Consider the following 22,716-nt stretch of genomic DNA (forward strand, 5'->3'; position numbering starts at 1 on the left):
TAGTATCCAATTTATATCCCGATACAAGTGTTGCCAATATTAATGGTCACTGGCTGGACATATACCAAATAGGTTTAGAACACTATAAGGGTGGGAGTGCTTGCATTATTATGGTCGATTTGGCTATGTAGAAATCACATTGTTCAGGTCGTTATTTACCTTGTATGCACTAGCTTCATATACGGTCTATATTAAACAGAGTATCAATCATTGTTCAAGGTGGTTTGTATGCAAATGAAACGGATGACCATTCCACTACCTCCTTCGACATGGCCATATATAGTGTCGGTCCTATATGACTTTACTGCTGTCGATATGTCATATTTTTTCGTTGTGTCAGACCGGTTATGTTGACTTTATGCATCTTAGCTACGCAGAGACCTGGCGTTGCTCATCATGCTTCGTATCCGTTTGATTCTTTATTTTAAGTTAATAAAAGCTTCATTTTATAATAGTAAAAACTAGATAATTACTACATTGGATTAATCCATGATACAGATATTTTGATGTCCAGATGCATGCAACTAGAAGACCGTAGTAGTACTCGAGATAATGCTCGTTGCCGTCACAATGCAATGTAACAGTGCGCCTAACTACAAGTTGCTATGTATGTATAGGTAGCCTAGTGAAGATACAGATATATTTCATCAGTCCATCACCTGTCATTTCTGCAATCGATCAAGCCAGAGAATTCCTGCAAACCACTTCATATTGTCGATTGATCATGCTAGTTGCATATCTGATATTGTGAGTGGCGAAGATCTACATAGAAGAGCAGAATACTACTGTATGACAAGTTGCCAACCCCCTATAAATATCACAACTCCAACGCATCAAAAAATGTCCAAGTTAGATCTAGATTAAACATAATTAAGCAAGGCATTTCAGGTTCGACCTTAGAATCCCCCTTTGTGATAATTTATAGCTTTTCCATTATCCCATTTCCTCAATTTTTAGTTTCTTTCCCACGCAGATTGGCACCACCACTGTGAAGCATGAAGGCCGCTACAGTCCTTGTGTTGGTCCTACTGGTGATTACATACTCTGCTGCTGCAGCTCCGGCGCGGAAGTTGGCAGGAGATGACGGGCAGCAGACAGGCGAAATGGTGACGAAGACGGAGGTGAACGTACTAAACGGGAGGACAGGTTCTGGCGACGGTGAGCATAACTGCCGAATGAGCTGGTTCGTCCCCGCTTCTTGCAAACCAGGTCCGTAAAAACCTGCTTATAAATCGTCATGGTTAAATGGAGAACTCCGTGAACCAACGAGGAATCAAGAAGTACTGCAGGGAATGGTTTATATATGAATAAAGAGACCAATGGTCTACAAGAAAAAGGCAGTCTATTTTAGGTTATACTAGTATAATTGGCAGTTGTACTGCCAGAAACATGGATGTAATTAGCAGGTATAATATACTATCCTCGCAGCCATAAAAGCATGGTATGTTTATGTATACCTTCGGATTGTATGTATTATGAATTACTGTATATGTATACCTTTGGACTTTATATGTGTTATGTACAAAGAAAACTATCAATTCATAGTAGAATTGTAGGGCAACTCAATATTGCACAGGACCAGCCTAAACATTACAGTCAAAAGTAATACATGTTGGTTTTCGCCATTAATTTACTGGACAACTCTCTTCTACTTATTTTGAATGTCAGAGCTCCTGCCCTTGTTTTAGCAAAAAGAAAAAGGTATTATCGGAATGTCTATGACATATGTCTACTGCACTCCTCGCAGGTTCATATGTAGCCTCGAGCACTTCAAAATCACTGGTTAAAATTGTGGTACTATGAAATTAATGTAAGTGCATTTCCAAAATCTGACAAATGTGATCATTTATATAACTAAGAGATGTGTTTCTTGTACTACAGAAAAGTGATCATATCTTCTCCTGAAATTTCTTGCATGTACGTACCTACATCAATATTCACCAATGCTCTCATTCCCCGATAAAAATATAGAAAAACCCTAGCCCCAAGACAACCTCTCATCCTCCTCCCCGCTGTTCACAGCAGTCTCTCTCGCCTCAGACAGTAGGTATCGGCACCGGGAGACGGGGGAGACCATGGATCTTTGCGCTCGCGTGGAGTTCTGCTCTAGTTTCTCAGATTTTTTGTGTCCTCATGCCGTTCATCCAGATGGTGTAGAGACGTGTGGAGTTCTGCTCTAGTTTCTCAGGTTTTTTGTGTCCTCATGCCGTTCATCCAGATGGTGTAGAGACGTACGGCATCACAATAGAATAACTAAAAACCAGATCATTTTCTTATCAAAGAAAATGAATAAGAGATGTCAAGTGGTTATAATAACAAAGAGATGTTCTTTATATTTAGTTATTTACAAATAGACAGATGATCTTTTTCTCTCGTATTTTCATGCATAAAAAACTCATGTTCAGAAATTCTCTTTGTAAAGGAATACAAAAAGGACTCGTTCTTTGTTCAGGAAAGTCACTGTAGATCCTAGTGTCCATAATTTAACATACAGATCAATTCTGAATTGATTTTATACATGGAGCGGAAAGGAAATGCGGATGGTTGGATATGCACCCAAAAACGAGACAGGTTTTCGTAAACCTGGGGGCATTGCACCCGCAATGAACAGTAAAGTCTGAGTGCAATTTAAGAAATCTCAAACAGCATATACATATGGTGAGATAAAGGGAGCTCTCTTATAACTGTTATTACGACAAGAAATCAAATTGATCAGCAATAAAAACTGTAATAACATAGAGAAAAGGGTAAAAAAATACACATATAATAGAATACAATGAACACTTGCATGCTTAGACCATACATCTTCTAGCTTGTTGAAAGAAATAAAATTATATCCTTCATAGTAACTGAAGAAAGAACATCGCGACGCCGTGAACCTGGAGTATGTCAGAGGAATGGACGGCACATCGATGTGACTCAGACCATCCTGAGAACAGATCTATGGGTATTTACGGTCATTCCCATCCACGTTTTATCAGTCTAGCTAGCATGGTTTGGTGCAAATGCACTTCCTCTTCAAGCCGGAGCACTTGCCGCTGGTGAAGCCCTCGGTGAGGCAAATGTTGGCGCAGTTTGTGCCAACCATGCATATCCCCTTGAACCGAGTGCTATCCGTCTCGCACACCCTCGCCTCCTCCGACTGCGCCGGCGCCACCTCTGAACACAAAACGTCGATTGCCCGTCATTATTTTGAAGCATAAATCATTGGGTAGCATGCATATTGATTCGTATGAGCATAGATTTGATACACACCAGAAAGAAATATATTAGCAGATAATAAACCATAAAACGTGCCTAGTTGCTTACCCATGGCGACAACCAGCAGCAGGAGGACGAGGACGGCATGGAAGAACTTGTGTGATGACGCCATTTTTGGTAGGTGGTAAAAGGGTTAAAGGGGGATGTGAACTACACTTCCTTAGGGCTGGGAAAAACCGAGTGACGGATTAGAAACCCAGTGCGAGCTTGAGGTTATATACGAACGCCAACAGCTAGCAGCATCCATGGAATTGCGTTATTGAGCACCACCACAAGGCTTGTATGTGCAGAACCACACAGCACCGACGTCATGCAAGGAGATGCATTCAGCACCAGACATATGTAACTAACTGCTATTATTAGGAGTAAACCAGGGCCATACAATTGCCAAATGTCCTCTATCATAAACGTACCACTTTTTCATAGAAATCCATAGTGCTGAAACATGAAAATGAGGTTGTTTGTTCTACTGGTGGAGTTCGGTGGCAAAATAAAAAAGGTGCAACATGTTTCTTTTCTTTTTTGAGAAATCACCGGGGGTTCAGTTTTTTTTTTTAATCATTGAGTTCATCACTCAACGTAGTCTAGCAGTTCAGTTCGACTCCCCTACCTGAATATATTATCAAGTTTTGCAATCCATCGTTTGACAGATTACAAAAGGGATTATATAAGCATGTGTAAGTGTGATAAGAGGTATGAACGCCACAAGGAGGCGACTTGCTTTTCTTCAGCTTCTTTATCGGGTGAATGATAGCATTAGATCTCAACTGGCGAGCCTGAGAGTGGTAATGCTGTGGTGGTTCTCATGACTGAAAGTCATGGCATTTCGAGAAGCCAAAATCTTCCATAGAATAATCAGAAGCATTGTGTGCCATATCCTTGGGTCGACAGTAGCAGGAAGGTAGCAGTTCCGGAGAACGTGGAACGCTGAGTGAGCGGGCATGAGATGAAGATGTCTGCAATGTCTTCGCCTTCAAAACAGCATCTGGAATAAATGGTATCAGCAGCAATGTGATGGTGCAACAAGTTAGCCTTTGAGTTCAGTTATCCACGAAAGAGCAGCCATGCAAATTCTTCACCCTGTCGGGCACTCGAGAGGACTACATCATCTTTCCGCATGGTTAGGTTGTAGGCAGCTATGGTTGATAAATGAATACCACCGAGGAGGAAGCGCTTATCTGGACATGTGACGGCTGGAAGTCCCACAACAACGACAAATGGAACCCAACTCGGTAGCAGCAGTAGACCGAAATTCAAAACGGTAGCCACCCTAGCTAGGGGCAGTATAGTGTGAGAATGTAGACAGGGAAACAGTACTGCTAGTAGATTATGGTGCAGCCAAGTATCGAGCAAGAAGTAAGTGTTAGTGCCAGCCTTTGTTAAGACAAAGGTCATGGATTGTAGAGCTGGCATTTGCTGGTTTATAGTTTTACAGAGAAAGCATTGGTTGTTGTTTGGCGTGATAAAGGAATTTGGGTGTTGAAGAGCTGGTCAATCAAGCCAGGGTTTAGAGTCTGGTACAAGAGATTTCATAGCAAACTTCATAATTAGACAACTATTTTGTTGTCATAGGTTTCTGAGACCAAGACCATGAAACTTTTTGGCTTTACACGCGTTGTTCCAGGCAACGAACCATTGTGCACCAGTGCATGTGTCTTTGGCAGCCCCAAAGAAAGCATGGACGATCCACTACAGGAACCATTTAATATGCCGACGGTTACCGTCGGCATAGATTGAGCTAAGTTGATAGACAAATCGAAACCGTCGTCATATCATGGCCGTCTGCAAAGCTGAAGCTATGCCGACGGGCCCCGTCGGCAGAAGTACACCATAGGCAAATAGCATAAATAAACCTATGGTCCCCGTCGGCAAAGCTCCGATCTACAACGTCGGTGACCGTCGGCATATCTATAACCTTCAGCATACATTCCATTGGCCGACGGATGGCTAATGTCGTTAAGTCTATGCCAACGGCACAAACGACGGCCGTCAGCGCATAAATAATTACAGTTTAAAAATACAAAAATATATATTAAACTGATTATAAAAGTAATTATATAAACATAAATATATGATTATAAAAATAATAATAGGATAATTATTACTTACAAGTATAAATGATTTAAAGAACTATGTCGACGGTTACCGTCGGCATAGGTGGACATGCGGCATATATGCCGATGGCCACTGTCGGCATAGAATTTTTTAGAAATTTATTTTCTGCTATTAGAAAAGGATTCAATGTGAGTTATTTAAACTTAAATATAGACAAATTATATTTCAATTTGGGGTAGAATTTTTCATAAAGTAAATACACTCTTTGTTTATGTTTTTGAATTTTTTTAAAGTGTTACCTCATGTACTTTCGCAAGTAGGTCTTTATACTTTGTAAAAATCACAATTAATTCATAATTGTGTCGATTTTCATAAACTTTATATGTTTTTCGATCAGAATCTAAGAATTTTGTAGGTATACTATCTTTTGAAATTTGAACAAATTAAAGTCATGTTTGTTTTACAAATTTCACATAACACCCTCTTGTTTTGATTTTTTTGTATATTTTTTAATCCTTGGCCAAATGAGAAAAAATTATATCTGTTTCTATTAAAAAGTTTCATGGATTTTAGAATTCATGTGTTTAGTTTGAAATGCATAATTATTGCTTTGATGCTTTCCGGCAGTAGAGAAAGCTACGCCCCCTAGATTTCTGGGTCAACCGACCCAGTGTGTGGCCGCTCGGAGGCCTCCAAAGAGCAGCAATCCCACCCAAACTTGCACTGCCCTCATACATGTCTCAAAGTGTGGTGGTAGGTTCAAACACACAACATGCAACTTCGAAGTGTGACCCCCTTCACAGACGACACTATCGCCAGCACTTAGAGGGGGAAACTGTGACGGAGGTTCAACCAGGAGGGGAATCTTGTAATAGGTTGGGCCCAAATTTTGTTTTAAAACGTTCCTATGGGATAAAATATGACAACCAGGTGGAAAATCCCATTGCTGGAAGGCCCTATGATGAAAGTCAAATGGCTAGATCGCCAGGTCAACTAGGTCAGGGTTAGGCCGCTCGGGGGACTTCAGGGTGTAGCAATGCCACCAAATCTTGTGTTGGGTCCTCTTACATATCTGAGAATGTGGTGGTAGGTGTACACACCCAACACATAGCTCCGAAGTGTGACCCCCTTCACGGACAACACTGCCGCCGGCACTTAAAGGGGGAAGCTGCGATGGAGGTTCAACCTGGAGGGAATCTTGTGATAGGTTGGGCCTAAAATTTGTTTTCAAATGTTCATATGGGCAAACCTACGACAACCAAGTGTAAAAGCCCATTGGTGGAAGGTTTTCTGATGAAAGTCAAAGGGCTAGATCGTTGGGTCAACCGGGTCAGGGTTAGGTCGCTCGGGGGCTTTCAGGGTGTAGCAATGTGACCAAATCTTGCGTTGGGTCCTCTTTCATGTCTGAGAGCATGGTTGTAGGTGTAAACACCCAAAATACTGCTCTGGAGTGTGACCCCCATCACAGATGGCACTTCCACCGGCACTTAGAAGGGGAAACTGCGATGGAGGTTCAACCCGGAGGCAATCTAGTAATAGGTTGGGCGCAAACTTTGTTTTCAAATGTTCCTATGGGCTAACCTACAACAACCAGGTGGAAAAGCCCACTGGTGGAAGGCCGACCGATGAATGTCAAACGGCTAGATCGTCAGGTCAACCGGGCCAGAGTTAGGCCGCTCGGGGTCCTTCGGGGTTAGCAATGCCACCAAATCTTGCGTTGGGTCCTCTTACATGTCTGAGAGTGTGGTGGTAGGTGTAAACAACCAACGCGCAGATCCAAAGTGTGAACCCTGATACATCTCCGTCGTATCTACTTTTCATAACGCTTTTCCTTTTGTTTTGGACTCTAATTTGCATGATTTGAATGAAACTAACCCGGACTGACGCTGTTTTTAGTAGAACTGCTATGGTGTTGTTTTTGTGCAGAAATAAAAGTTCGCTAATTGGAACGAAACTTTTTGGAGATTTATTTTAGAATAAAAGAAAAATACTGGAGCCAAGAACCACCGGAGTGGGGCCCTGGGTGAGCACAACCCACCAAGGCGCCCCCCCCCCCTCCAGGCACGTCCAGGTGGGTTGTGCCCACGTGGTGGCCCTGTAGACCTTGATTCCAACTCCATAAATACCTATTTTTCTAGAAAAAAAAGGGAGAAAGAATTATCGTGTTTCACGAGACTGAGCTGCCGCCACATCCTGTTCTTCATCGGGAGGCCAGATCTGGAGTCCGTTTGGGGCTCCGGGGAGAGTGATCTTCAATCTTCGTCATCACCAACCCTTCTCCATCGCCAATTCCATGATGCTCCCACCGGGATTGAGTAATTCCTTCGTAGGCTCGCTGGTCGGTGAGGAGTTGGATGAGATTCATCATGTTATCGAGTTAGTTTTGTTAGGGCTAGATCCCTAGTATCCATTATGTTCTGAGATCGATGTTGATATGACTTTGCCATGCTTAATGCTTGTCACTTTGGGCATGGGTGCCATGATTTCACATATGAACCGTTTATGTTATCACCATTATATCTATGTTCTAGATCCGATCTTGCAAGTCATATTCACCTATTACGTGTTATGATCCGTAAACCCGGGAGTGACAGTATTCGGGATACTTTCCGGTGATGACCGTAGTTTGAGGAGTTCATGTATTCACTATGTGTTAATGCTTTGTTTCGGTTCTATATTAAAAGGAGGCCTTAATATCCCTTAGTTTTCCTATGGACCCCACTGCCACGAGAGGGTAGCACAAAAGATGGCATGCAAGTTCTTTCCATAAGCACGTATGACTATTAACGGAATACATGCCTACATTATATTTATGGACTGGAGCTAGTTTTGTATCTCCCTAGGTTATGACTGTTATATGATGAATATCATCCAACGAATCTACTGATCCAATGCCTATGAATTTCCTACAATTGATATCGTTAAGTTACTACTCCTACTATTACTTCTACACTTGCTACAAAATCACTGCTATCATTGTTACCGTTACTATTGCTACTACCATTACTATCAAAACTGTCATATTATTGTGCTACTCATCATATTGCTTCAGATATTTAATCTCCAGGTGTGGTTGAATTGACAACTCAACTTCTAATACTTTCGAATATTCTTTGGCTCCCCTTGTGTCGAATCAATAAATTTGGGTTGAATACTCTACCCTAAAAAACTGTTGCAATCCCAAATACTTGTGGATAATCAAGACCTTTTTCCCACGCCTTTGCCAGGGAGCATAGCTATATTATTTGAGTCACTAGGGATTATTATTTATTTATCATTATGAAGAATCTGAAAGATACCGAGACTGAGATTTTTTTTTCCTTTAAGGCGATGGGAGGTAAGGAACTCCATCTAGCTCTGCACTTGATTCACCTTCTATTTCGAGTAGACTTGCAACACCACCACATGCTATTAATCCTGATATGTCGCAAGTTATTGATGATGCTACTTCTATGAATGCTACTCACAATGATGCTAGTACCTTGTGATACGTCTCCAACGTATCTATAATTTTTGATTGTTCCATGCTGTTATATTATCATTCTTGCATGTTTTACAATCATTTATAGCAACTTTAAATCATTTTTCGGAACTAACCCGGACTGACGCTATTTTCAGCAGAACTACCATGGTGTTGTTTTTTGTGCATAAATGAAACTTCTCCAAATGAGCTGAAACTTTTTGACGATTTTTTTTGGAACAAAAGAGACCCCCCGAAGCTTCATGGGAGCACCAGAAGAGCCACGAGGAGGGCACAACCCACCAGGGTGCGCTTGGTGGGCCTGGCTTTCCCGGGTGGGTTGTGCTCACCTCGAGGCCCATCTTCGCGTGAAACCGACGCCAAAAAATCCTATAAATAGAGAAACCATTAGAAATACACCAAGATCAAAAGTTCCACCGCCGCAGGCCTCTGTAGCCACCAAAACCAATCTAGTCCCCGTTCCGGCACCTTGTCGAAGGAGGTAATCATCTCTTCATCATCCCGGCGGCCACCACGATGAGGAGGGAGTAGTCCACCTTCGGGGCTGAGGGTTTTTACCAGTAGCTATGTGTTTAATCTCTCTCTCTCTCTCTCGTGTTCTTGAGATGTCAAGATCTTGATGTATCGCGGGCTTTGTTAATATAGTCAGATCATATGGTTTTTCCCCTCTCTATCTTGTTGTGATGAATTGAGTTTCCCCTTTGAGTTTTCGTTTTATCGGATTGAATACTTTTATTACTTAAGAACACTTGATATATGTCTGGCAATTGAATACTCGTGGTGACAATGGGGTATCGTGTTGATTCACTTGATATATATTTTGGCACTCAACTCACGGATTCCCGAGGTGACATATTGGGGTAATCTATGCATAGGGGTTGATGCAAATTCTTGTCTTTGTTTCTCCGGTAGAAATCTTGGGGCACTCTTTGAAGTTCTTTGTGTTGGATTGAGTATTATGAGTATGAATTTGCTTTGGTGTTATTTTAGTACAAACTCTAGGATAGATCGAACGGAAAGAATAGCTTTGTATTATTTTAGTACAAACCCTTGAATAGATCGAATGGAAAGAATAGTTTTGAGGTGGTTTCATACCCTACAAACAATTTATTCTTATGTTGCCCGCTAGATAGGAACTTTGGAGTGATTCTTCATCGCACTTGGAGGGGTGGTTATATAATCCAATTATATTAGCATTGTTGAGAGAATGCACTAGCGAAAGTACGGACCCTAGGCCTTGTTTTCAAGCATTGCAATACCGTTTTTGATCACTTTTGTTACTTGCTACCTTGCTGTTTTTATTGTTCCTATTACAAAAATCAATATCTACTATCATTACTACACTTTTATCACCATCTCTTCGCCGAACTAGTGCACCTATACAAATTGCCATTGTATTGGGTGTGTTGGGGACACAAGAGATTTCTTGTATTTGATTGCAGGGTCGTTTAAGGGAGACCATGTTCATCCTATGTTGGGGAACATAGTAATTTCAAAAATTTCCTATGCACACACAGGATCATGGTGATGCATAGCAACGAGAGGGGAGAGTGTGTCCACGTACCCTCGTAGACCGAAAGCGTAAGCGTTAGCACAACGCGATTGATGTAGTCATATGTCTTCACGATTCGACCGATCCAAGTACCGAACGCACAGCACCTCCGAGTTCAGCACACGTTCAGCTTGATGACGTCCCACGAACTCCGATCCAGCAAAGCTTCGAGGGAGAGTTCCGTCAACACGATGGCGTGATGACGGTGATGATGATGCTACTGATGGAAGGACAGAAAAACTGCCGGGAGAAGTCGCTTAGAAGGGCAGGTGGACTGCCGAGAATGGTTTTCTCCCGGCAGATAGAACTGCCACAAGAACGGCTTCCGGGGATTCTTATTCCCGGCAGATAGAGATCTCCCGGCAGTTTATATGCCGTCATGTTCAGATGTCTCCCGCAGTTTCTATTCTAGCGGTAGTCCTATTCTCCCGGCAGTTAATAGCTTTCTTGGCAGATAATGTGCCAGTGCTACCGGATACCCCAAGGTTTTTTTTGAAAATTTTGGAAAAAATTGATTTTTTTTATTTTCAATTTTCTGAATTATTTGATGATTTAGTCTCTAATCACCCCTCTTAACTGCTCAAGTGTGGATCACTCATTCCAAATCGTCTAACTTCCCGGCCGGTCACCCATCCTCTCACTACCCCAGCCTGAGCATGCTTAACTTTGGAGTTCTATTCCCCCTACTTTCCAAGTCTGCACTTGTTGTTTTCTTGACAAATGTAAGTTGTCAATCCTATTAACCCTCAGGAGTTTAGCTTGAGCATTAGGTCACACGTTTCACCATTTGAGTTTGAAACTATTATTCTAAAAAACAGTAATTATTTAGTAACACTAATATTTCTTGAATAAGTAGTTTGACCATAGTTTGACCATAGTTTGACCAGATTTGAGCAAAATTCAAAAAACAGAAATAATTATTTAGTAACACTAATATTCTTGAATAATTATTTAGTAACACTAATATTTCTTGAATAAGTAGTTTGACCATAGTTTGACCAAAATTCAAAAAACAGAAATTTGAGCATATCTTTTTTTCCTTTTAGCATTTGAGAATTCTAAAATTTTGCAAACAGGCCGTAGGCGGTCAAAATCGGATGCGAATTTTCGTGCTGAACATTTTGATATATTATACGTATTTCCCGACATCGTATGCAAAATTTATAGCCATTTTACTTTTTCATAACACTTTGGCAAAACATGTCCAAATTTAAGTTTTTAAATTTTCCTAACATATGTAGTAATATAACTACATCTCGAAGAATTTTATTTTTTGAACTTTTTATCATTTTCTTTTGTATATTTCAAAACTGAAATGGCCATACACAAGGGGATAGAGTTTGAAAATTGCCCTATAGTCCCGGTTTGTGTCCCCAACCGGGACTATAGGTCAGACCCCTTTAGTCCCGGTTCGTGGCACGAACTGGTACTAAAGGTTAGCCCTTTAGTACCGATTTGTGCCATGAACCGGGACTAAAGGGGCTCATGGGGCCCCGGCCTGACGCAAGCCTGCCACCACCCCTTTAGTACCGGTTCATGGGTACTAAAGGTTCAACACGAACCGGCATTAATGCATAGTCGTTCGAACTGGGAATAATGGTACCATTAGTACCGGGCCAAAATCGAACTGAGACTAATGTGTCCCACATAAGGTCCTTTTTCTACTAGTGAATCATGGCACCCGGGCCCAAAGTGACAAGCATTAAGCATGGCAAAGTCATAGCAACATCAATCTCAGAACATAATGGATACTAGGGATCAAGCCCTAACAAAACTAACTCGATTACATGATCAATCTCATCCAACTCCTCATCGACCAACAAGCCTACGAAGGAATTACTCACTCCCAGTGGGGAGCATCATGGAATTGGCAATGGAGAAGGGTTGGTGATGACGAAGAATGAAGACCCCCCCCCTCTCTGGAGCCCCAAACGGACTCCAGATTTGGCCTCCCGATGAAGAACAGGAGGTGACGGCGGCTCCGTCTCGTGGATCGCGATAATTCATTCTCCCTTATTTTTTCTGGAAAAATAGGATTTTATAGCGTCGGTTTCGGGGTCTGCGGGGCCACCAGGTGGGGACAACCCACCTGGGTGCGCTAGGAGGGGGCGCGCTCTGGTGGGTTGTGCCCACCGAGGTGCCCCTCTCTGATGGGTCATGGCTCCAGAAATTCTTATAAAAAATCCTCGCAAAGTTTCGTTCCATTTCGAGAACTTTTATTTCTACACAAAAACAATACCATGGTAGTTCTGCTGAAAACATCGTCAGTCCAGGGTTAGTTTCATTCAAATCATTGAAACTAGAGTCCAAAACAAGAGGAAAAGCATTAGGAAAAGAAGATACGTTGGAGACGTATCAACAATCTGTTATGAATGAAGCTGACAGACGTGCACCCATGTGGAAGAAGAAATCTATATTTTGGGACCTACCCTATTGGAAAGACCTAGAGGTTCGCTCTGCAACTGACGTGAGGCATGTTCCAAGGATTCTTTGCGTGACCCTGCTTGGCTTCTTGGGCTTGTATGGGAAGACAAAAGATACACCGGAGGCACGAGAGGACAAGCAACGTATGCATGGAAAAGACGGCATACATCAGGGCCATGCCAACTACGCTCTTACCAAATAAGAGAAGGAAATCTTCTTTGAATGCCTGCTCGGTGTGAAGGTCCCGTCTGGCTTCTCATCGAATATAAAGGGAATAATAAATATGGCAGAGAAAAAGTTCCAGAACCTAAAGTCTCATGACTGCCACATGATTATGACACAACTACTTCCGGTTGCATTTAGGGGGCTTCTACCGGAAAACGTTCGATTAGCCATTGTGAAGCTATGTGCATTCCTCAATGCAATCTCTTGAAAGGTAATCGATCCAGAAATCATACCAAGGTTATAGAATGATTTGGTGCAATGTCTTGTCAGTTTCGAGTTGGTGTTCCCACCATCCTTCTTCAACATCATGACGCACGTCCTAGTTCACCTATGCGAAGAGATTAACATTCTGGGTCATGTATTTCTACACAATATGTTCCCCTTTGAGAGGTTCATGGGAGTCTTAAAGAAATATGTTCATAACCGTGCTAATCCAGAAGGAAGCATCTCCAAGGGCCATGAAAATGAGGAGGTCATTGAGTTTTGTATTGACTTTATTCCTGACATTAAGCCGATTGGTGTTCCTGAATCACGGCATAAGGGTGGACTGGGTGGAAATGACACGCTAGGACCAAAAAAATAATATGTATGGATGGGCATTCACTCAAGCACACTACATAGTTCTACAAAATTCCGCCTTAGTGGCTCCGTATATGGAGGAACACAAGAATATTCTATGCACCAAACACCCGGAGCAGTCTGGCGACTCGATTACACGTGAACAAACGGGGACTTTCGTCGGTTGGTTGCAGACACGTGCCATGCATGACAATGTTGTTGAAGATGACCTGTACTTGTTGTCCCAGTTACCATCTTCGAATATAATGACTTTCAAAGGGTATGAGATAGATGGGAATACATTTTACACGACCGCCCAAGATAAGAAGAGCACCAACCAAAACAGTGTTGTCCGCTTTGACGCGGCAACCAAGAGGGGAAAGGACACATTGATACGTCTCCAACGTATCTATAATTTTTTATTGCTCCATGTTATATTATCTTCTGTTTTGGACATCATTGGGCTTTATTATTCACTTTTATATTATTTTTGGGACTAACCTATTAACCGGAGGCCCAGCCCAGAATTGCTGTTTTTTGCCTATTTCAGAGTTTCGCAGAAAAAGAATATCAAACGGAGTCCAAACGAAATGAAACCTTTGGGAACGTGATTTTCGGAATGAACATGATCCAGAGGACTTGGACCCTATGTCAGGAAACAAAGGAGGAGGCCACGAGGTAGGGGGCGCACCTACCCCCCCCCCCAGGCGTGCCCTCCACCCTTGTGGGCCCCCTGTTGCTCCACCGACGTACTCCTTCCTCCTATATATACCTACGTACACCCAAACGATCAGATATGGAGCCAAAAACCTAATTCCACCGCCGCAATCTTCTGTACCCACGAGATCCCATCTATGGGCCTGTTCCGGAGCTCCGCCGGAGGGGGCATCGATCATGGAGGGCTTCTACATCAACACCATAGCCCTCCGATGATGTGTGAGTAGTTTAACTCAGACCTTCGGGTCCATAGTTATTAGCTAGATGGCTTCTTCTCTCTTTTTGGATCTCAATACAATGTTCTCCCCCTCTCTCGTGGAGGTCTATTCGATGTAATCTTCTTTTTGCGGTGTGTTTGTTGAGACCAATGAATTGTAGGTTTATGATCAAGTTTATCTATGAACAATATTTGAATCATCTGAATTCTTTTATGTATGATTGGTTATCTTTGCAAGTCTCTTCGAATTATCAGTTTGGTTTGGCCTACTAGATTGATCTTTCTTGCAATGGGAGAAGTGCTTAGCTTTGGGTTCAATCTTGCGGTGTCCTTTCCCAGTGACAGTTGGGGCAGCAAGGCACGTATTGTATTGTTGCCATCGAGGATAACAAGATGGGGTTTTCATCATATTGCATGAATTTATCCCTCTACATCATATCATCTTGCTTAAGGCGTTACTCTGTTCTTATGAACTTAATACTCTAGATGCATGCTGGATAGTGGTCGATGTGTGGAGTAATAGTAGTAGATGCAGGCAAGAGTCGGTCTACTTGTCTCGGACGTGATGCCTATATACATGGTAATACCTAGATATTCTGATAACTATGCTCAATTCTGTCAATTGCTCAACAATAATTCATTCACCCACCGTAAAATACTTATGCTCTTGAGTGAAAGTGCGTTATATCGATTAGAGGGGGGTGAATAGGCGATTTTTATGAAATTCTTCACTGAGGAAGAACTACTAGCAGCGGAATAAGTACTCAGAAGTAAACATAGCAGAATACATGCATGGTCATCATGATGAAATGAAGACAAACACAGAGTACAGAAAGCGTAAACACAGGATAGCACAAGATGAAGACACACAGACTGAAGAAATTGAACTGAGGAAATTGAGAAAGTCTTCAGTCAAAGTCTTCAATCATAGATATGAACAAACACACAACATAGTAATGAGGAAATGAAAGTGTTGAGGAAATAGAACCAGTAAGCTTGGTGAAGACAATGATTTGGTAGACCAGTTCCAACTGCTGTCTCAGTTGTACATCTCTTTGGAGCGGCTGAGTATTTAAACTCGAGGACACTTAGTCCCGGACACACAGTCCTCACCGTATTCTCCTTGAGCTAAGGACACACAGTCCTCGCCCAATCACTCGTGGTAAGTCTTCAGGTGACTTCCAAACCTTCACAGACCAGGTCACTAGGCGATCCACAATTCCTCTTGGATGCTCTAGACCATGATGCCTAACCGTCTGGAAGAAGCACAGTCTTCAAAGGTAACAAGCGTCGGATCCATGCAGGATCAATCTCTTTAGTGATGCTCAATCACTTTGGGTTTGTAGGTGTTTTCGGTTTGGGTTTGGATTTTCCTCACTTGATGATTTTCGCTCAAAGTCCTCGGAGGATGGGTTGCTCTCAAATGACAAGTGTCAAGTTCTCGCGGAGCAGCCAACCAGCTAGTGGTTGTAGGGGGCGGCTATTTATAGCCTAGGGAGCAGCCCGACATGATAAGACATAAATGCCCTTCAATGATATGACCGTTGGATGGATAAGATATTTTGGGACAGTTGGCGCGTAGCACAACAACGGTCGGAAATTTGAGGTACAAATTCCTCAGGGCTATCATGTTCCTCACGGTGTAGGCAATTCGCACTGGCAAATTCCTAACTCCTCAGTCAGAGCAAAGTCCTCAGTGACCAGAAGAACTGCGTCTCTGTCACTGAAGAAATTGACTGAACTATATGAGATTTCCAATGGCTTCACTCGAAGGGATTGGTAGGTGTAGGATTTGAGTTGAGCATCACATGGAAATTTTCTCCTTAGTATTTCCTCGACCCCCTTTAACAGTACGGTGTTTCCTATGACTCAAGAAAGAGAAAATGAAACTATAAAAACAAAAGTCTTCACACTTCATGTTCCTCAAATGAATACCAAGTCTTCAAGGTCACACCAATTTCTTCACTTTCAAAGTCTTCAGAAAGTCTTCAAAATATCAAAGTCTTCACTTGAAGAACTTCATTTTTAGGGGTCGACTTTCTCTGTAAATATCAAACTCCTCATAGACTTATAGACCTGTGTGCACTCATAAACGCATTAGATACTTAACCTATAAGTTTTCAATACACCAAAATCACTAAGGCGCACTAGATGCACTTACAATCTCCCCCTTTTTGGTGATTGATGACAACATAGGTTAAGTTTTCAACGGGGATAAATATATGAAGTGTAAATACTGATATTGAGGAATTTGATTGCAAGTTATAGAAGAACTCCCCCTGAAGATGTGCGTAGTGAGGAATTTGCTTTTGAAGCAATGCACACTTGAAGAGTTGAATCATGGAGATCTCCCCCTATATCTTGTAATTCATACACGCATTTGATATGTAATATGAAGAATTTGAAATGCATGATGAAATATGGTGCCTGATGAAATTCAGCATGCGTGTGATAATATTAGTGAGGAATAGGCATGCAGAATAGCGCATCAAAAGTATCAAAGCATGGTGCAACAAAAGTATCAGCGCACCATCGGGTTTAAGATTACAACTCGATCCAATAAAAGTTTCGGAAGAATGAGAGTTGTAACTTAAAAAAAGCCCTTATTATAGACCCGCTTGAAGACTAACTCAGATTTCTCCCCCTTTGTCATCAAATGACCAAAAGGATCGAGACTGAGGAATAACGCCCCTGAAGATATTCAAGTTGATAAAGGAGCGCCAGCATTGTTGGGGTCGGTCGTTGAAGTAGGGCCTGCTGCAGTGTCGTCCAAGTTGTCGTTGGGGGACTGGCCTCCATGAACACCTATGGGGCCGGAGCCCCTTTTCGGTTCGGCGGGGAGCGGGGACTGCACGAAGAGCAGATCGAGGCGAGGCACACACGCAAACACGCAGAGATTTTACCCAGCTTCGGGCCGCACGGATGCGTAAAACCCTACTGCTGCTTGTCTGGATTGAGTTGGAGTGCTTGGGAGCTTGAAGAACTAGCTACCCCCGAGCGTATCAGCCTTCGAACCCCCTCTACGTTGTGCTCGGGCCTCCTTTTATAGTGCAAGGGGTCACCGACAGGTGTCAACGTAGGAGAAAGGGTAAAAATGTAAAAGGGGTGGTAGTTGTAACAGTGCGGGAATAGTGGAGCTACAGTGTGCGAACAGTGGTCGCTACCTACTTTGACAGTGGGGGACAAGAGCATTTAATGCCCGTCGCCGTCGACCCCAAAAGCGCCTGCCCTTGCGTCTCCGTTTGCCACGGCGATGGCTTCACCACCGTGGAGTGCTAACGTGTCCCCCAGGCAGCACAGCCACCCGCCACGCGTCCCAGGAACGGCCCCCAGCGCGACGCGTGGTTCGATGAGCTGGAGCGCGGGAACACAGCACAGCTCTCCCCGGCAAGTGCCTTGCCGGGGTCTTGACCTTGCCGGGCCCGGGAACTTGCCGGGCTCTGAAGCTTGTCGTTCCCCGGGCCCTGCCGGGGCGCGTATAGCGCCGAGGCGTGTCTCCTGCGATGTGATCTTCTAGTCTTCCTGGTAAGCCCCTCTTGCCGGGGTCTCGTGTTCTTGAAATAATCTTGAGCCTGGAACGGCCTTCCCGGCAAGCTCCTCTTGCCGGGGTCTCGATGCTTTGGCTCGGCCGTCCCGGCAAGCTCCTCTTGCCGGGGCCTTGCCTCCTTGGCCCGGCAAGCTCCTCTTGCCGGGGCCTTGTCTTGAATGCTTGGTCCTTGCTCGGTCCCAAGGGGAGCCGTGGAGACCCTTGGCGCTCCCCTGGCAAGCCTTGTCGCACGGTGCTACAACTGCCCGTGCACAAGTCCGGGATACTAAGGTACCCCTACTTTAGTACACCGACGGGAGCCCCCGGGCCTGGTCCATACACGGTGCCGAGCGTTGTTGGGCCAGGCCCTAACAGTGCACGGGCACGCGTGGCCTGGGTAGCGTTGCTCCTTAACTCCGCATCCGTCGCGCCTTCCCCAGGTGGCGCGCGCTTATCGCGGCGTCGTGGGGGGCGAGGCGTGCGAGGCGTGCGTGACACGGGCGGCGTACGCGGGGCTGGGCTGCGCAGGCATGTGTCACGTCGCGCATGATTCCTTTTCTCTGAGAAAAGGAGCGAGACGCCCGTTCCCTCTTTAAGTGGATGGGGACGTGGAGGCGCGGTTTTCGGGGCGCCCGTTCCCCACGATCACGGGTGGGGAGAGGCCCCCTTCATCCGTCGCCTCGGCTCTGCGCGCCTGCCACGTGCTCTTCATGCACTTGGGGTCGCAGCGGTGGAGGCAGGGAGCCGGGCCGACGCGGGTCGAGGTAGTGGGTCGGCCCCAGTCGCCTGCGCTTCCTCTTCTTTGATTGGTGGAGCGGGGCGGCCGTGCCCCCCGCTCCGCCCCTTTATAAGGGGCGGACGGGGGCGACGGAAATCCGCACCCCATCTCCTTCCTTCTCCAACCTTTGGTTCACTTCCCCCATCTGCAATGGAGGGGGGGAACCCCGGTCCTTCTTCGGTAGCGGCAAGGGTGTCTGCTAGGCAGCGCGCCCCTCCTCCCCTTGCGCCTGCGGCGGCGGAGCCGGTCGTTAGGGGAAGGGGGAGGGGGCGAGGTCGTGGCCGAGGCCGCGGACGGGGCCGAGGCGCTCGAGGAGGACGGGGCGGCGCGCCGGCCTCGCCTCTGCCAGCGGCTCCTCTGCTCCAGGCGGTTCACCTTGGGGACGACCCCTGCGAGTTCATCATCAGGCTGCGCCGGGCGCCCCGCCGCCGCCTCCGCCTTCCTGCTCCGTTTGCGAGCGTGTTGGAGGTGGAGCAGCCTGAGATGCTGAACCTGCGCATGAGGGGCTGCGGGATCGGTGGTACGCGAGTCCACATCGAATTCCGAGCCCCCGGCGTAGTGTATCTTGGCCGAGGGTGGAAGTCGTTCGCCCGGATCCATAGCCTGATGGCGGGGTTCACCCTCCACTTTAAGCTGGTGGGGGATGACCTCCTCTCCGTCAAGGCCTTTGGGGACTTCGGCACCCGGGCTCGGTGCTGCGTGGATAGCTCCTCCGACAGCGAAGGCTCCTCCTCGAGCGAGAGCGACGAGGAGGGGAGCGACAGCGACGACGAGGGGAGCGGTCGCCGGGATGACGGGTCCGACTAGGTGTCGGTCGCAGCTCCGTGTGGCACCGGCGGCTCCATCATCCGCGTCGCTGGCTCCGTGAACTCCCCGGGGTCGTCTCCTTGGGCGGCTGGCGTAGGGGGGCTGCTGAGGAGGACAGAGGGCGGGCGTCAAAGGCCGCGAAGTCGGAGTACGAGCCGACTTCGACAGCGTGCTGACGTCCCGGTGCCTCGTGTTCCAGATGTACCCCAGACGCCGTCATCACCCTTGCTCGCGGCGACGACCACCGGGGTCGTCTCTTCGGCCCGGCAAGCTCCCCTTGCCGGGGCTTGGTCTCCTCGGGCGGCCGGAGTGGCGAGGCTGCGGAAGAGGAAGAGGCTGGCTACAAGGCCGCTGCCTCATCTTCCAGCTCTACCTCCGGCGCCTCCGTCTTCGTCCAGCCTCCGGAGCCCCCCCCCCCCCGGGTGGAGCCCCCGGATCTTCTCTTGGTTCCTTCTGGCACCCGTAGCTCGCCTAGGTGCTCCTTCTGCCCTTCTCGCCTCCTTGCCCTACCTCCTGGGGGGAGATACAAGAAAGGGATTACGGGCACCTAATCTCTTTTTATCTTGTAAGCCCTCGGGCCTTAGTTGCATTTAAATCTTGTAATCCCATCTCTCATGTTTTTCATTCTCTCTGAACTGTACCTGAGTGGAATGTTTTTTAATGAAAAGGGGATGTTTGCCGGACTATTTGTCTCGCGGGTACAACCCGCGGCAAGGAGAGAATCCTTTACATCGTTAAGATAGACACTTCCTCGTCCGGCAACAGGCCCTGCCGTTTCCCCGCGCCGCCCGACCTCTCTCACGCCCTTGGCGGAGGCAGGGAGAAGGCGGGTTCCGGCCCCTCGTTTCCCCCTTTGCTGCCGCGGCTACTATCGAAACGGGCCCCAGGAACGCGCTCTGGGGCTTGTCGTTAAGAGAGCACGGTAGCTTTTTAGGAGGAAAAGAGGCATTCATACTCCACAGTCCATAAGAGAATGCATGATAAGGGATGCAAAAACTTATCTGAGGTTGCAGCCCCCGGCGACTCTGGCTTGCCGGGGCGTAGGCGCTGGCTCGTCCTTCTCCTCTTCCTTGTCCTTGAGTGGCCCGGCAAGGACATGCAACTCCTGCGAGCCAAAGGGGAAGGACGGGAAAAAGACGCGGACTCGACCTCTAAGTTAGGGGTTAGCGACTGCTAGGCATTATCAACCCTAAACAAGGATGAGACTCGACTCAGCATGCATGCTAAAACTTGGGGCGCCAGCGCTGCATTATCTGTTGCCAGGGTCTGCGCCTGGCTTTGTACAAAGGATTACATGCAACAGCGGCAAGACTTGTACAAAACGTTGGTTGCCGGACGGGGTCCGACAACCGCGCCTTACGGATGAAACTTGCGAAGATGCTCAATGTTCCAGGAGTTGCTCACCGGTAAGCCTTCTTCGGTCTCGAGGCAGAGAGCGCCGGGCCTCGTGACTTGTCTCACCCGATAAGGGCCTTCCCACTTTGGTGTCAACTTGTTGTGATTCTTGGCCGACTGAACGCGTCGAAGAACAAGGTCGCCTTCCTCGAGACTCCTGGCCTTGACCTTGCGGCTATGGTAGCGACGCAAGGCTTGCTGGTATCGAGCAGCTCGTACAGCAGCCTGGAGACGTTCCTCCTCAAGGAGCAGTGCGTCGTCTTGTCGCAGTTGCTCTTGCTCGAGCTCATCATAAGCGAGCACTCGAGGAGATCCGTATACGAGTTCCGTGGGGATAACTGCTTCTGCTCCATAGACTAGAGCAAATGGTGTCTGGCCAGTGGCTCGATTTGGCGTCGTTCTGATCGACCAAAGAACCACCGGCAGCTCCTCGATCCAGTTCCGTCCGCGCTTGTGCAGCCTGTCAAAACTTCTGGTCTTGAGCCCGCGCAGCACCTCGGCATTGGCCCTTTCCGCTTGACCGTTGCTCCTGGGATGAGCAACAGAAGCGAAGCAGACCTTGGCGCCGAGGTCTTGGATATACTGCATGAAGGCGTGGCTTGTGAACTGTGTACCGTTGTCGGTAATGATCCTGTTAGGGATCCCGAAGCGGCAAACAATCGACCTGAAGAATTTGATCGCGGACTGGGCCGTCACCTTCCTCACTGGTTCCACTTCCGGCCACTTTGTGAACTTGTCGATAGCAACGTACAAGTACTCAAAGCCCCCGACGGCTCGGGGGAAGGGGCCGAGGATGTCGAGCCCCCAGACCGAGAAGGGCCAGGATAAAGGGATCGTCTGGAGAGCTTGAGCTGGCTGATGAATCTGCTTTGCATGGAACTGGCACGCTTCACACTTGGCTACTAGTGCAAATGCATCTTGGAGGGCTTCTTGCCAGAAGAACCCTTGCCGGAAAGCTTTCCCGGCAAGCGCCCTTGCGCCAATGTGGTGGCCGCATATGCCTCCGTGTATTTCTGCCAACAGCTTCTGTCCATCTTCCCTGGAGATGCACTTCAACCTGACACCGTTGAGTCTTCTTCTGTACAGCTCGTTATCCACGAACTGGTACATACTTGACTGCCTGGTTATCTTCTCTATTTCTTCTGGATTGTCGGGAAGTTCTCCAGTTTGCAGAAAACGGACGATCTGCTGTGCCCATGCCGGAGCCCGGGGTGAAGGAAATATGCCCTAGAGGCAATAATAAAGTTATTATTTATTTCCTTATTGCATGATAAATGTTTATTATTCATGCTAGAATTGTATTAACCGGAAACATAATACATGTGTGAATACATAGACAAACAGAGTGTCACTAGTATGCCTCTACTTGACTAGCTCGTTAATCAAAGATGGTTATGTTTCCTAACCATGGACAAAGAGTTGTTATTTGACTAACGAGGTCACATCATTGGTTGAATGATCTGATTGACATGACCCATTTCCATTAGCTTAGCACCTGATCGTTTAGTGTGTTGCTATTGCTTTCATCCATGACTTATACATGTTCCTATGACTATGAGATTATGCAACTCCCGTTTACCGGAGGAACACTTTGGGTACTACCAAACGTCACAACGTAACTGGGTGATTATAAAGGAGTACTACAGGTGTCTCCAAAGGTAGATGTTGGGTTGGCGTATTTCGAGATTAGGATTTGTCACTCCGATTGTCGGAGAGGTAT

At 46.1% G+C, this 22,716-nt stretch overlaps 1 protein-coding gene and 1 long non-coding RNA gene across 2 annotated transcripts; one reads left to right on the top strand and one right to left on the bottom strand.

Annotated features, from left to right (window-relative positions):
- The first annotated feature begins 540 nt into the window (after positions 1-540).
- LOC123184391 (uncharacterized) lies at positions 541-1,480 on the top strand. The gene is made up of 2 exons (XR_006492961.1): positions 541-888; positions 974-1,480. It is a non-coding gene; the product is annotated as an uncharacterized lncRNA (long non-coding RNA).
- A 1,176-nt stretch (positions 1,481-2,656) lies between these two features.
- On the bottom strand, positions 2,657-3,495 carry LOC123184392 (defensin Tk-AMP-D1.1). The gene is made up of 2 exons (XM_044596527.1): positions 3,310-3,495; positions 2,657-3,159 (listed from the first exon to the last, which is right to left on the bottom strand). The coding sequence occupies exons 1-2, from the start codon at positions 3,371-3,373 to the stop codon at positions 2,987-2,989; spliced, it is 237 nt and encodes a 78-aa protein (XP_044452462.1). The 5' UTR covers positions 3,374-3,495; the 3' UTR covers positions 2,657-2,986.
- Positions 3,496-22,716: the final 19,221 nt, after the last annotated feature.

The sequence above is a fragment of the Triticum aestivum genome, chromosome 2A (assembly GCF_018294505.1).
Source record: "Triticum aestivum cultivar Chinese Spring chromosome 2A, IWGSC CS RefSeq v2.1, whole genome shotgun sequence".
Lineage (NCBI taxonomy): Eukaryota > Viridiplantae > Streptophyta > Magnoliopsida > Poales > Poaceae > Triticum > Triticum aestivum.